The sequence below is a fragment of the Balaenoptera acutorostrata genome, chromosome 10 (assembly GCF_949987535.1).
Source record: "Balaenoptera acutorostrata chromosome 10, mBalAcu1.1, whole genome shotgun sequence".
Lineage (NCBI taxonomy): Eukaryota > Metazoa > Chordata > Mammalia > Artiodactyla > Balaenopteridae > Balaenoptera > Balaenoptera acutorostrata.
In genome coordinates, this window is record NC_080073.1 from 48054989 (window position 1) to 48068719 (window position 13731).

Consider the following 13731-nt stretch of genomic DNA (forward strand, 5'->3'; position numbering starts at 1 on the left):
ATCCAGTCTGATATACGCATATGCTTTCCTGGAAATAGCTGGACTTGTTTTCTATCCTGTTGTTATTCTGGACTAGGGTCTCACTATCTCATACATTTGTTTATTCATTCAGCAAACATTTATTCAGCACCTAGAAAGTGGCAGGCCCTCTAATGTTCACCCATACTGCATTCCTAAACTTCTCTCCCAACTCATTTCCCTTCCTCCATTCTTTTTTTCAACTCTAATCCATCTGGGCTAATCTTCCAAAAGCATTCTTTTCCTAATTTCACTTTTGGGTAGGGTGATACAAAATTTATTGTCCAAACTGGGATGCTTTTGTGAATTAAGGGGGGCACTATTAATAATGATGCTGGAAAAAAATTTTTTAATAAAAAAATAAAGAATAATGATGCCAGAATAGCAGGTATAAACCAGAACTATTCTGGGAAAACCAGGGTATATGATCACCCTACTCCTAGGTGACAGCTCTTGGATTCTTTCTTTTTATTTTCCTCAGTTTACTCCTCATGGGATACCCCAGCTTCCTCTTTCCTGTTTTCCACTTCATGAAGCGCAGAGAAACATGAATGTGCTGGGGGTGGAGGGAAGTTTGGGACTAGGGGAAATGAATGGTAATGCTTGAAAAACTTTGTTCTTGACAAGTGAGAATGAGAAGGAAAGTAACAAGAAAAGAGAATAGCAAGGTAGGAAAAAGAATATGGAAAATAGAGGGACTTCCCTGGCGGCCCAGTGGTTAGGGCTCCAAGCTTCCACTGCAGGGGGCACAGGTAAGATCCCTGGTCAGGGAACTAGGATCCTGCAAGCTGCGCCATGGCGCAGCCAAAAAAAACAAAAACAAAAAACAAAAAACGAATATAGAAAACAGAGAGGAAATTAAGGGTAGATTTCACTCTTCCATTTAGAACTTGTTTCCTGTTGACCAGCAGATTATATCCATATTTTTTGCCCTGTGATTTCAGTGTTCTGGCTGGTATCACTTCACACAACTCGATTGTTTCATTTCCTCATTCATGAAACAACAAAAAAATTTTTTTTGAGTGCTTGGCATGTGCCTGGAACTTTGCTAGGAATACAATAATGAACAAAATGGACAAAAATTCCTACCCTCATAAAGCTATGTGATAGTGTAACCTCCCACTTATTTCTGAGTACATCAACGCTGTGCTAACCTCCTTTTGAGAAAACAGTTCTTGCTTATCCTCAGGTTCAGCCAAAGTTCTGCCTTTTTTAAGCACCTTTCCACAAGCGTCTCAAGCCCCAGTACTCACTCCCTCTCCTAGCCCCCTTCATCCCCTGGTTGGGTACTTTGTAAATTTGTAATTTACTCTCTTAGTGTATTGTCATCACTCCATTGTAAGTTCCTTAAAAGTAGGTATGATATTTCACGTTTATATTAGTCTCCTTGGGCCTCCATAACAAAATTCTACAGACTGGGTGGCTTAAACAACAGACATTTATTTTCTCACAGTTATGGAGACTAGAAGTCCAAAATCAGGGTGACTGGCTGATTCAGTTTCTGGTGAGAACTCTATTCCTGGCTTGTAGATAGCCACCTTCTTGCTGTGTACTCACATGGTTTTCCTCGGTTTGTGTATGTGGTGGGAAGGGGGCAGGAGTGCAAGTTGAAAGCTAACTCTCTGGTATGTCTTCCTATATGGACACACTAATCCTATTGGGTCAGAGCCCACCCTTATAACCTCATTTAGCCTTAATTACCTGCTTAGAACTCACATCTCCAAATATAGTCACAGTGGAGGCTTGGGGTTCAACATATGAATTTTGGAGGGACACAGTGTGTAACAGAACTTTTTTTTTTTTTTGCATTCAATAATGGTATTTATTGCTTGTGACAGACGGAGTCATGTAAATACCTGGTTATTAGTGTTTTTCCTGAACACCTCTTCTTGGAAGGCTGCAAGACTGATCTTTCCATAATAGCCTTTAAGGATATAATAGTTACTGCAGTAGCTAACTGGGGAGCATTGGATCAGCCATGCCTAGAAATGAGACATCTGGGGGCTGGCTTCAGGGCACTGTCTCATTCTGAATCTCTAACATACTTTGTTCTAGTAATTATGGGAATCTGTTCCTCTAAAGTCATTTCCTGAGTTTTCATAAGTAATACTGTAGAAAGAAGAAGAATTAAACAATAACACAAGTTAGCAGAGGACAATTTGCCAGCAAAATGGGAGGCTTTCATAACAGCACATCCATAAACTTATCCACCTAGTCATCCATCCATTCATTCATACCAGAAATGGTTTCACTTTTCTGCAACAATGCTTTTTAAAAATTTCCCTGCATGAGACCCAGGACAGAGATATGTACAGGGTAGAGTGTTCAATAATTACTAGTTTAAGAAATGTATGAAGAAAAGAAAGTTTCAGAGATTAAAAATGGAAAAGAAGCTGAGAAAGAACCATCAACTTTCTCAGAACTCTGGAGGCGGCTTCCCTTGCTGTCCCACTCTGCTCTGCAGTTCCCCTGGCTTTTCACTGAGTTTCCTCCACCTGCTAACTCCTGTTTGATTAGGAGGGTAACAGCAGCTGGATGTGAGTGTGCTCAGGCTCCTGCCAAGAACCCCTCCTCCCCCACCATTTTCTCTGCCTGCCCTCCATATCTTGGGCATGAGTCTGTGTATATGTGCCTGTGTATCATATCGGTGGCACCCACCCTTCTGAGATGTGAACTCTAACCTCCACAGTTCTCTTCTTGCTGGCCTTGAGCACTCACCATTGGATATGTCCCTCCTTCAGAGAGCGTGACTCAGTTTATCAGAAAGCTATAGGATAATGAAAACTGGTCAAACTTTTCGGAAAGCAGTAGGTAGTACTACAAAACAACGTCATTCCTTCTGACCCAATAACTCACTTGTGGAACTTTTATCCTAAGAATATATTTCAATGAGAAGAAAACTTTATATGTATAGAGTGATCATGATAGTGTTATTAATAGTGGTTAAACCTCAGGGAACAACAGAAATGTCTGACACTAGCAAAATTGTAGGTAAACTGTAAGGAGTTTAATTGGTGGTGAATTATACAGTCAGAAAATGATCATATGAAGAGTTAATAGCAATATGGAAAAATACTTATAAAAATTAGGTAGAAGAAGTAGGATGCAAAATTATATCTACTGTATATTTACAACTATGTAATTATGAATATGGACAAGTCTGAAAAGGAACATAGTAAAAGGAAAATTAGTCATGCATTAGTATCATGGAGTCATCTTTCAGTTTTCTTTCATGACTCAACCCCCTCTAGATTGAGGTCTGCTAGGGATATCTATATGTCCAGAGTTTTACGTCAAACCAGTTGGGAAATTCCTGCTCTTCCCTGACATTGGTTTCATGTATCGGCCCCTCTTGGTTGTGCTGCCCTCTACTCTCACCCTATTGCCATCTTTAGACACTTTACCACTGTACCATGCAAGGTCCTATTAGAGTTTCCCCTGCCATGCTTTAATTAACCCTGTTTCCCAGTTCAGCCTCTCAGGTTCACCCAATAGACTGCTTGGTGAAAAGCAGACAGACTGAACTAGCACATACGGCTGGATCCAGCTACAGACCAGCCCCTACAGAGTAGGCTATGATGTGACTACTCTCCAATATTGGAAGAATTGTGTTACCCCTATCACAACAAAGTTTAAGAAGAAGGATGTAGTACCTAGACCAAAGCAAAAGATGAAATCTTAGTCATACCTTAAGACAAAATCCGAGTTACTATTCTATAAAACAATTTTTGAGCACCTATTTTGTTCCAGCCACTATATCACTGGTACTAGGGGAATAGGTCAGCATGAACTAAATGCCAAACTGATCTGAAGATTAGTCACTTAAACTACTGAACAAAGGACCTTTCAGTGCATTTTTTCTAGGGATCAGATTAGGAGTTAGATGGCTCCAATTCTGGAAGTAGAGCATGAGATAGGAAGAAACCAGGATGGGTTTTATACTACTCATCGTTCATTCTGATGCTGGACATGTTGGGCTCCTGTCAGCCCCTGGCTTTCCATAAGCCTTTCCATTGGCCTCTATGTCTATCCTCATTTTTCTCATCTTTTTGATCAGGTCCCCCTGCCTTTGAACACTTACTTTTCCATGAGGGACCTTGTGTTCTGCCACATCTTGTTATCCTTGGATAATTCTCCTTCCTCTAGTATAGAGAGCAGGTGACGTGCAACTTTTCTTTCTTCTGTCAGATGGTGAAACAGGGATTGAGGAAGTATTGATTCCAAAACATCATTCCCGAAAAATCTGAATCTCATACTTTCAAGAGAACTCCGCAGAGGTGTTGCCAAGGAAGTCAATGTTTAGAAGGCTCCTCTGAAGGGAAAGGGAAGACTCAAGGGGCCACTGGGATGCTTCAAGCAAGAGAAAATGAGGAGAAAGACAAGAAACTTCAAACAGAAGACAGTTAAGGATAATAAAACATTCACAGAAGTGAGTGACCAAGAATCTGAAAAAGACGACCCTACAATAAATGAGAGAAGTCAGGCTGAAAAGAAACAGTATGTGTGTACTGAGTGTGGGAAAGCCTTTAGTCAGAGTGCAAACCTCACAGTACATGAACGAATCCACACAGGAGAGAAACCCTATAAGTGTAAGGAGTGTGGAAAAGCCTTCAGTCATAGCTCCAACCTGGTTGTTCATCGGAGGATCCACACTGGACTGAAGCCTTACACATGCAGCGAATGTGGGAAATCTTTCAGCGGTAAGTCACACCTCATTCGGCACCAGGGAATCCACAGTGGGGAGAAAACTTATGAATGTAAGGAGTGTGGGAAAGCCTTTAGTCGGAGTTCTGGTCTGATTTCACATCACAGAGTTCACACTGGCGAGAAGCCCTACACTTGTATCGAGTGCGGGAAAGCCTTTAGCCGTAGTTCAAACCTTACTCAACATCAGAGAATGCACAAAGGAAAAAAAGTTTACAAATGTAAGGAGTGTGGGAAAACATGTGTTTCTAATACAAAGATTATGGACCATCAGAGAATTCACACTGGGGAGAAGCCTTATGAATGTGATGAGTGTGGGAAAGCTTTCATCTTAAAGAAGACCCTTAATGAACATCAGCGACTTCATCGTAGAGAGAAACCTTACAAATGTAATGAGTGTGGGAAAGCTTTTACTTCTAATCGAAATCTTATTGATCATCAGAGAGTTCACACTGGAGAGAAACCCTATAAATGCAACGAGTGTGGAAAAACCTTCAGGCAGACTTCTCAAGTTATTCTACATTTAAGAACCCACACAAAGGAGAAACCCTATAAATGTAGTGAGTGTGGGAAAGCCTATCGTTATAGCTCACAGCTTATTCAACACCAGAGAAAACATAATGAGGAGAAAGAAACGTCATAAATGACATATATTGTTGGAAGTGGGGCTAACTGCTGCTTTCTGGAAAAGCAATTTTTCAGTATCATCAACCTTATTTCTCTAAGAATTCATACAGGGAAAGTAATCAGAAGTAGACAAAGATTAACAGAAGGGCTATTCATGCCAGCATCATATATAACTGGAGGAAGAAAACTAGATTTTCAACCATACAGGGTTTAAATGAATGATGGTCTAGCCATATGATGGTTTGGCACCCATTGTAAACATTTTTAAAGAATATTTAATGCCATGGGGGAAATGATTTCGATGAAATGGAAGATAAAGAGAAAAACAATGAAATACGATCCAAATTTTTAAAAAACACTTATGCAAAGGAAAGAAATGGGAATGAAATAATACCAAACCAAAATGTTAACAGTGATTATCTCTGAATAATAGGATTATAGGTAATTTCTATTTTCTTCTCTATACTTTTCTATGCTTTTTAGATTTTCTACAGTGAGAATGTACTACTTTTATATTTTTCTACAGTGAGAATGTACTACTTTTGTATTTTTTAAATACAACGAGTACATGTTCATTTTCACTCAACAGGGTTATGAAAGGCACATAGAACATAGACCCTAAAGTCCTGGGATTGCACCCTAATACTGGCACTTAGTAGCAGGGGAACCCTGAGCACGTCACATCCTTTTAGAGTCTGTTTCCTGTGTATTACATCATAAATACCAGTTGTTGGCTTTTGCAGTTTTGAGATAAATTGACTTTACAGTTGTCAACAGAATATATAATCCACTTTCTTAATCACTGTTAGGTTAAAAGAAAACGGCAAAGCTTTGCTACATTCTCCTCTCCCACATTGTAGAAGGATCCGCAGTTAATAAAGAACCACCTAGGCTCCACCTTTTCATATATGTCTACAGAAAAAAATGGCCCCTTATGAAATTGGAACAATATCAGTTTCAAAGCCTTTAAAGAGACACAGCATAATTCAAACAAGGAGAAGACTCTGCCTTCACGTATTACATGGAGTTTCGTAGCTGAAAGTGCAGACTTTTGGGTCAGAGACATGTGAGTTCTAATTCCAGATCTGCTGTGCCCTAGCTTGTCAGTTTTGGACAAGTCCCTCAAATGCTCTGAGCCACAGATTTATCTGTAAAATGGGAATAACCACCTACCTCACAGGGTTGTTGTGAGGATTAAATGAGATAATGCATGTAAATGTCTGACAAGCCTTTCTTTTTGTCTAGCCCTCTGAGAAGGCCTTAATCTGTTTACAACCAATATTTTAAACTTTTAAGACAGCTCAGAATCCATCTGGGAACCCTTAGAATCTCCCCATTCTTAACGCAGCCATTCCTCTTTCTTTGTATACAGTGAATGCCCAAGCCTAACACCATTTGTCTTATGCACATAGTGATTTATTGTTTCAGGGATTACTGAGGATTTGATATCCCATCCAATCCTCATAACACTGGTACAAGAAAATTGAGTCTCAGTGAGGTTAGGTGACTGGCTAGTAAGTGGTTGGAGCCAGAATGTGAACTCAGATCTGACTTTCAAGTCCATGCTTTCTTTATTATACCAGAGTGCCTCTGTCCACCATGATGGTTCTATGCGAGGGGGAGACCAGTTGGGATCCTCCTGAGTAGCCACTTCTGTGAAAGGTGGTTGACTATATCTGGACAGTTATTTGATCATGGTTTCAGAAGGAAGGTGCTGTCAGTCTTCTCTGAGTTAGATTTATGGCCTGTCTCTGCACCTTGTAATTTAGTTTTAAGGATTATATATTTCTTCCTTGCTGTTACTAGAAAGAAGTGGAAGGTGTGAAGGGTATATTTGGGTGAAAAGGGATTGTTTGGTTTCGTCCTATTTTGATAGGATAATGGCTTACATATTATTTTGTGATGTAATAGTCCCTCTTTGCATAGTTATTCAAAGCAAGGTTTGGAGGCTCTGGAACAGATCTGCTGCATTCAGGGGGTAGGACTCTTGTATCATTGGTCACCCTTGGGTAGGCACTTCCCCAGGAGTCTGGGTGGACACGAGAGTAGGGTCACCCACATGTGGCAGTGGCTAAACAGAACTGCAGCAGTAAGGGCACTTCCATCATTTTTCCCTTGTCATGTGTCCTTTTAAAATTCTACAAGGGGTTTGTAATTAATATTCATGCCTTTCATCATGCCAGCCATCCTCACCTGCTGATTACCTATGTGGAAACTCCCAGGACTAATGTCTCCTGGCCCTGCCAAAACTGCTTTAAGAAAATAGGCAAACAGCTTCCTGTGTGCCTGTCAGGTGGTACTTTTTAAGCATTTATTATTGCTGAGCAGAGTTGTTGATGCTTCCTATATTGCTGAGCAAGTGTTGTTCTCTGACCAAAACATTTTCTTACCACTGTGTCATAGCGTCTGAAATTTTTTCTTCAAATAGGCTTTCTTTTTCATCTTAAAAGACTTTGTGATCTTCAAGAGTAAATACCTTCTAGGAGGGATGCCAGAGATCAGAATACGTTCACTTTTCTTGCCCAGGCAAGCTAAGATAGCGGACCCTGGAGGAGGCCTTCACTAGCTTCTAGTCTGCAAGGCTGATACCTGTCTTGAGCTGCAGGAGTAAATGTTGACAGATGGTCTCTGTACCTTTTCATACAAGTATTTTGCAATATAATTTGAACTGACCATCCACCTTCCTCTAGAAGTTTTTCAAGACTACCAGCTGCCTGCTTCCGCCAGAGTTTAATTTTGCAGTTCCTTTCAAGCCCTTTCATGATACACTCTGGAATTCAGGATCTGTCTCTTTGAATGTGTTTTTTACAACTTCCTGTTCTAATGGAAGCCTGGTTGTTCCCTAACAGCAGTGCTTCCTCTGCAGTCCCTCAGTTGCTAGTTTTTTTCTCCCCCAACCCGTTTACCTCTTTGTACGGCCATTTCTTCTCTATTCCATCAAAACCCCAGCTCTCTTGAAATGTACATCACTAAACTACTGTGTATTGCCCATCCCTGTTCTTGTCATCTGCCAGCTTCCTGTGCACTCACATTTATTCACTTGAGTTTTTAGTACCCTGAATATTCCTGAGGAATATGAAGGGGCAAGTATTTTTTAGTCACAGATACCCTGGTTATTGAGAATTGCTTTGGTGTGGACTAGAAACATATATGTCTCTTTTTAGTTGTGAGAAAAAGTGTGAAATTAAAATCTTATGTAGCCTTGATTAAAGAGAAATATGAAAGACAAAGAATCATGCATAGAGAGGAAAGTGTCTCCCTAGACTTAGAGATATTTTTCATTGATGGCGTGTACTAATGTTAGGTCTTATTAGGAACTGAGAAGAAAATTGAAACCAAAAAGAGCTTTAAATAGCTGAGTAATTCCATTGAATATGAATCCCATAAGACTATATTTCATTTCAGCTCTGTATCCTGAGAGACAGACTTGCTTTTTAATTTTTTCCCATTCAATATAAATAAAATAGTATGCTCATATTGTTAGATTGTCTTTAGAAACTAGACTGTCTATAGTCACCTCTGATGTTATAAAACTGGAGTCATAAAACTGTTTTTGCAGAAGATAGTTATAATTCCTCCAATAAATATCTGTTGTTATTTACTTGTTATAAATATCACTGAATTTTTTTCCCTTTGCTTCCTTCCTTTATTGAGAGTGGGAAGAAAACTGTTCAGTTTGCTTTTCTTTTAAGCAGCTGTTTTTAGAAAGAATGATTCTGTTGTTTGAGATTCAAACACAACATGAAGCTTGTTATTTTCACACTGATAATAGAGTTGTCCCTCGGTAACTGCAGGGGATTGGTTCCAGGAGCCCCACCCCTATACCAAAATCAAAGGATGCTCAAGTCCCTTATATAAGATGGCAAACTATTGCATATAACCTATGTACATCCTCCCGTATACTTTAAGTCATCTTTAGATTACTTATAATACCTAATATGATGTAAATGCTATGTAAATAGTTGTAAATATAATGTAAATGATGTGTAAATAGTTGCCAGTGTGGCAAATTCAAGTTTTGCTTTTTGGAACTTTTTGGAATTTTTTTTTTGTTTTTAATATTTTTTATCTGTGGTTGGTTAAACACATGGACGGAGAACCCAGAGATACGGAGGGCCAACTCTACATAAACTAGAGCTCTAACCATTAGAAAGTGTCCTTCTGTTGTGTCCTTCTGTTATTTCCTTAGAGAACTTGAATAGCCAGTTATTGTCCAAGCCACCTCTCTGGTGTCATCTGTGTTTCAAACCTATACTATTATGTAGACGTCATTTGGTTGAATAAAACCAGCATGTTCCCTGAAGTCCATTTCTGCTCCAGAAGGCATGTTGGTGAGGGGTCAAAAAGGATATGGCAGATTCCTTTCTGGGCAACATAGATACAGGACTTGACTAGGACACACTCTTTCCACTGACCATTTCAAATCCACGTGGCACAATTTGACGTATAAGGATTGTAGAAGCGAAAAGGCTATAACCAGTCTCTAAGTCCAGTGAGGTCCAAATCTGGGAATCACAAGAAGTAATATAAGTAATTTCCCAGGCCCAGCAAATCAGCATTTCTGGGACAGGGCCTAGGAATCTATATAAAGCAAAACTTTTGCAGTGGGGATTTAAGAAAACTCTCCATTAGGAGCCTTGACTCTTTACATGACTATTTGTGTGATGATTGTCCATTTTCCCTCAGAAAAGTCTATAAGTCACAAAATTATTGAGACATATACCAAAGTTAGTATAATCATAACAAATTAGCAACCAGTTTACTGAGTGAAAGAAAATGCAGTCACATTTGCAGTGTTGGTTTAACCACAGAGTTGAACAGAGATTCATGTTTAAAAATTTATAATAGAACAATATGGCAAACAAGATAATCATAAAGCCCTTTGGCTATGAAACAACCTAGAAATGCTGGATAAAACTTGAACATCCTTTTACAGGGCTTTCAAGAAAGTGAAATAAATCCTCAGAGCCTAGAATGAAGAGGAAATGGAAGTCAGAAAGATAAGTGGGTGTTAAGGCCTTGGGTGCCATGCAGCAGTTTGGAGATCTTGGTCACCAAGGGACTTAGATTTTATCAGCCACAAGGGCAGGATTTGAGTCCTTGGGCTTACAAAGAGGCGGAAAATGGGAACCTAGATTAACAAGAAACCTAGATCTTTACAGGGCTACACCCTCAGTGAAAGCATGCATTAGAAAAAAAAGTGAGCCAGGAGCAGAGGGAAGACCTTAAGGAAGCTTGTGGGGCTTGTCCTGGCCTTTAAATGTAAAATAAAAGTCTCCCTAATAATTTATAGCCATGGATCAATCCTCATGGTATTTTAGGGTTCAAATTTGGGAAACACCAGACCAAGAAAGTAATATAAAATTAGGTATTTACATATCCAAGTACACCTGGAACAGTTATTTAAAAATTAACAATTTAAAAAATTGAGTTATCTGATTGTTTTAAGTTGAACTTTTTGGGAAGTAAACTCTGGGACAGGATAATATGCAGCAAATTTATTGGAGAGCGTTATTGGGATTAACATCTGTAGAGAGAGGGACGAAAGCAGGATTAGCAGTGGGAGAAGATAGCTGTGTTGCAGTCACAGAGTTACCTGTGTTCCCTTTGCTGGCTTCAGACTCAGACTGGGATGGCCTTTCAAGATTGCCCAAACTTGAAGTGAGAGGTCTGGGCCGTTAGACCCCTTCACTGACACAAGCACTTATTGGCACAATATATGAGGAAACATATATATATAACCAAATCACTGCTGTACACCTGAAACTGACACAACATTTTAAATCAACTATACTTGAATTTTAAAAAATTTTTTTAAATCAAAGTGAGCAGAAGAAATGAAGTAATAAAGTCAGAGTGGAAAACTAGAAAAAAGAAAACAAAAACAATAGAAAAAAATTAATGAAACCAAAAGTGGTTCTTCTAGAAAAATCAATAAAATTGATAAACCTCTAGCAAGACTGATCAGGCTAAAAGAAGAGAAGACACAAAATACCAATGTCAGGAATGAAAGAGAAGACACCAATTAGATGAGATTCTACACTACTTAAAGGGATAATTATTATGATGGTTAATTTTATGTTGCATTTGACTAGGCTAAGGGTTGCCCAGACAGCTGGCAAAACATTATTTCTGGGTGTGTCTGTGAGGTTGTTTTCAGAAGAGATTAGCATTTGAATCTGCAAATCTGGGAGTTAGAAAGGGCTCTGACAGTTTGGTTGACTGGCTGAAACATGGACCAAAAGATGGCCTGTTGTGAATGAATCAGAAATGCCCGCCCTCCCTTGGTTTAATGTAGAGGGAGGAATTCAAAGGTTTAGGGAGATTGGATTATTAAAGTGGATCTGTCATTCAAGACCTACTCACCCACACTGGGAGGGTCCAGAAGACAAAACTTTCATCAATCCTATGAGAAATAAATTGGCAAAGGGAGTGCTAGCATTCTTGAAGAGCTCCATGATCTCTCTTCTCTGTAAGCCTGACTCAGAATTTAGTGTCTAGAAATAATCCCTTCAACCATGCAGTACTAATTCCATTATTTTCCAATACCTGAAAGAGAATTATTTGCATAATCTCTTGGACTGGGGAGGGCCTCAGTTACATTTTGTTCTGCTGCCCAGACACCTAGCCACTGCTAAGGATGGAAGATTCTAGACTGACTTAAAAGTACGCTTTTGGGCCTCTCCAAATTAGAGGTGTGAGAGCATCAATCAACATCATAGATAGGTATTTGAGAAGAGGCTGGAGGGAGAGGACCAATAGTCTAAGATGGGGCTAAGACCTCAGAACACTGGTCAACTAAAACAGAAATCCTAGTCTGAATGTTAAGGTCGTGTTTCTCATCTTTCTATAAAATCCTACTCTGCCAGTGTTGTGGGGCTGTTTGTTTGTTTGTTTTTAAACGCAAATTGGTGTGTGATTGACCTATGACAAAGGATCTGGTATAATTCTTCCCTCCCCAAAATGAAGGGTCAATTTTCCTTCCTGTTAAGTCAAGACAATGAAATTAAACAGGAGAACCACAAAGATAGGAGGATGTGTTGATCTTGCTTCTCAGAGACAAAGTGGTCCATGAGAAGGTGAGGCAGCCTTGAGTGTACATCTGGTCCCTCTTATTTCTATTTATTTTTATTTTTTGGCCATACCACACCGCATGTGGGATCTTAGTTCCCCGACCAGGGATCAAACACATGCCTCCTGCATTGGAAGCACGGAGTTGTAACCACTGGACCGCCAGGGAAGTCCGAGGTTCCTCTTATTTTTTAGTGTCCTTTTCTTTCCGACAAAAAGGGGGTTGTACTCACAAATGAACCTGGATTTAAAACCAGAGATTTTGGATCCAGAGTCTGGGCCCTTAAAAACTATGGGAATGGTTGAAGGGATGTTTGGAAACTGCAATATTAAGAATAGAACTCAAGTTTCCAAGCAATTTATTGGCATTAAAGTAGGGGCTTATTCAGAAGAATGTTTCAGAGTTGGCATGTTCTATGTTAAGTGAATTTCTATGTTATCTGGACAGTTTAGTGCATGTAACCTGTTGCAAAAGAAAGAGCAGAAAGATCTGGGTTCCATTCTTGCCTATGTCCCTAATTAACTGAATATACTGTATAGCTCTAACTAACTCATTTAATTCTTGTTTGCTTTTGAGGTGCATGAAGTCCTAATATTAACTTAATGAACAAACTTTACATTATGTCATGTTCTAGATTTTGACCATTACCTCTTTTATCCAAGTTTATTGACAACTAAATTGTTTCATAAAGTACTTTCATGTGATCCTTTTACTGAATGCTCACAACAACGCTATGAAGTAGGCATTATACCAATATTTGACCGACAGAGAAACTGAGACTTAGAGGCTGACTTAATAACATCACAGAGTAGGGGCTTCCCTGGTGGCGCAGTGGTTGAGAGTCTGTCTGCCAATGCAGGGGACACGGGTTCGAGCCCTGGTCTGGGAAGATCCCACATGCCGCAGAGCAGCTGGGCCCGTGAGCCACAATTACTGAGCCTGCGCGTCTGGAGCCTGTGCTCCCCAACAGGAGAAGCCGCGATAGTGAGAGGCCCGCGCACCGCGATGAAGAGTGGCCCCCGCTTGCCGCAACTGGAGAAAGCCCTCGCACAGAAACGAAGACCCAACACAGCCATAAATAAATAAATAAAAATTTAAAAAAAAATAACATCACAGAGCTAGTAAGAGAAAGAGCCAGGTCCCAAACCTAGGTTTTCTGATTCCAAATCCAGTGTACTTCACCTGTGGGAATTCTATGTGCTAAGAACGTGTGAGTATACGTAAAACAGAGGCTATGTGTTGTATTCCACCACCATCCCAGCTCTCTGGGCCACTTTAAACAGATTCCATATAGTTCCATCTTCTTCAAA

The 13731-nt window shown here is 39.8% G+C and overlaps 1 protein-coding gene across 4 annotated transcripts in view; it reads left to right on the plus strand.

Annotated features, from left to right (window-relative positions):
* Positions 1-8877, plus strand: part of LOC102997289 (zinc finger protein 660) — a 34766-nt gene extending 25889 nt beyond the window's left edge. For 2 of the 4 annotated variants that reach the window (XR_003621616.2, XR_003621617.2), the window contains exon 9: positions 4207-4382. Coding sequence is in view for 2 of the 4 variants with exons in the window: in XM_028161690.2 (XP_028017491.1) it covers positions 4385-5365 (981 nt within the window). In the remaining 2 variants the exon portion in view is untranslated. Of the gene's footprint in view, positions 1-4206 lie in introns of all 4 variants that reach the window. The other 2 variants (XM_057555660.1, XM_028161690.2) reach the window with 2 other exon arrangements.
* The last annotated feature ends 4854 nt before the right edge of the window (positions 8878-13731 follow it).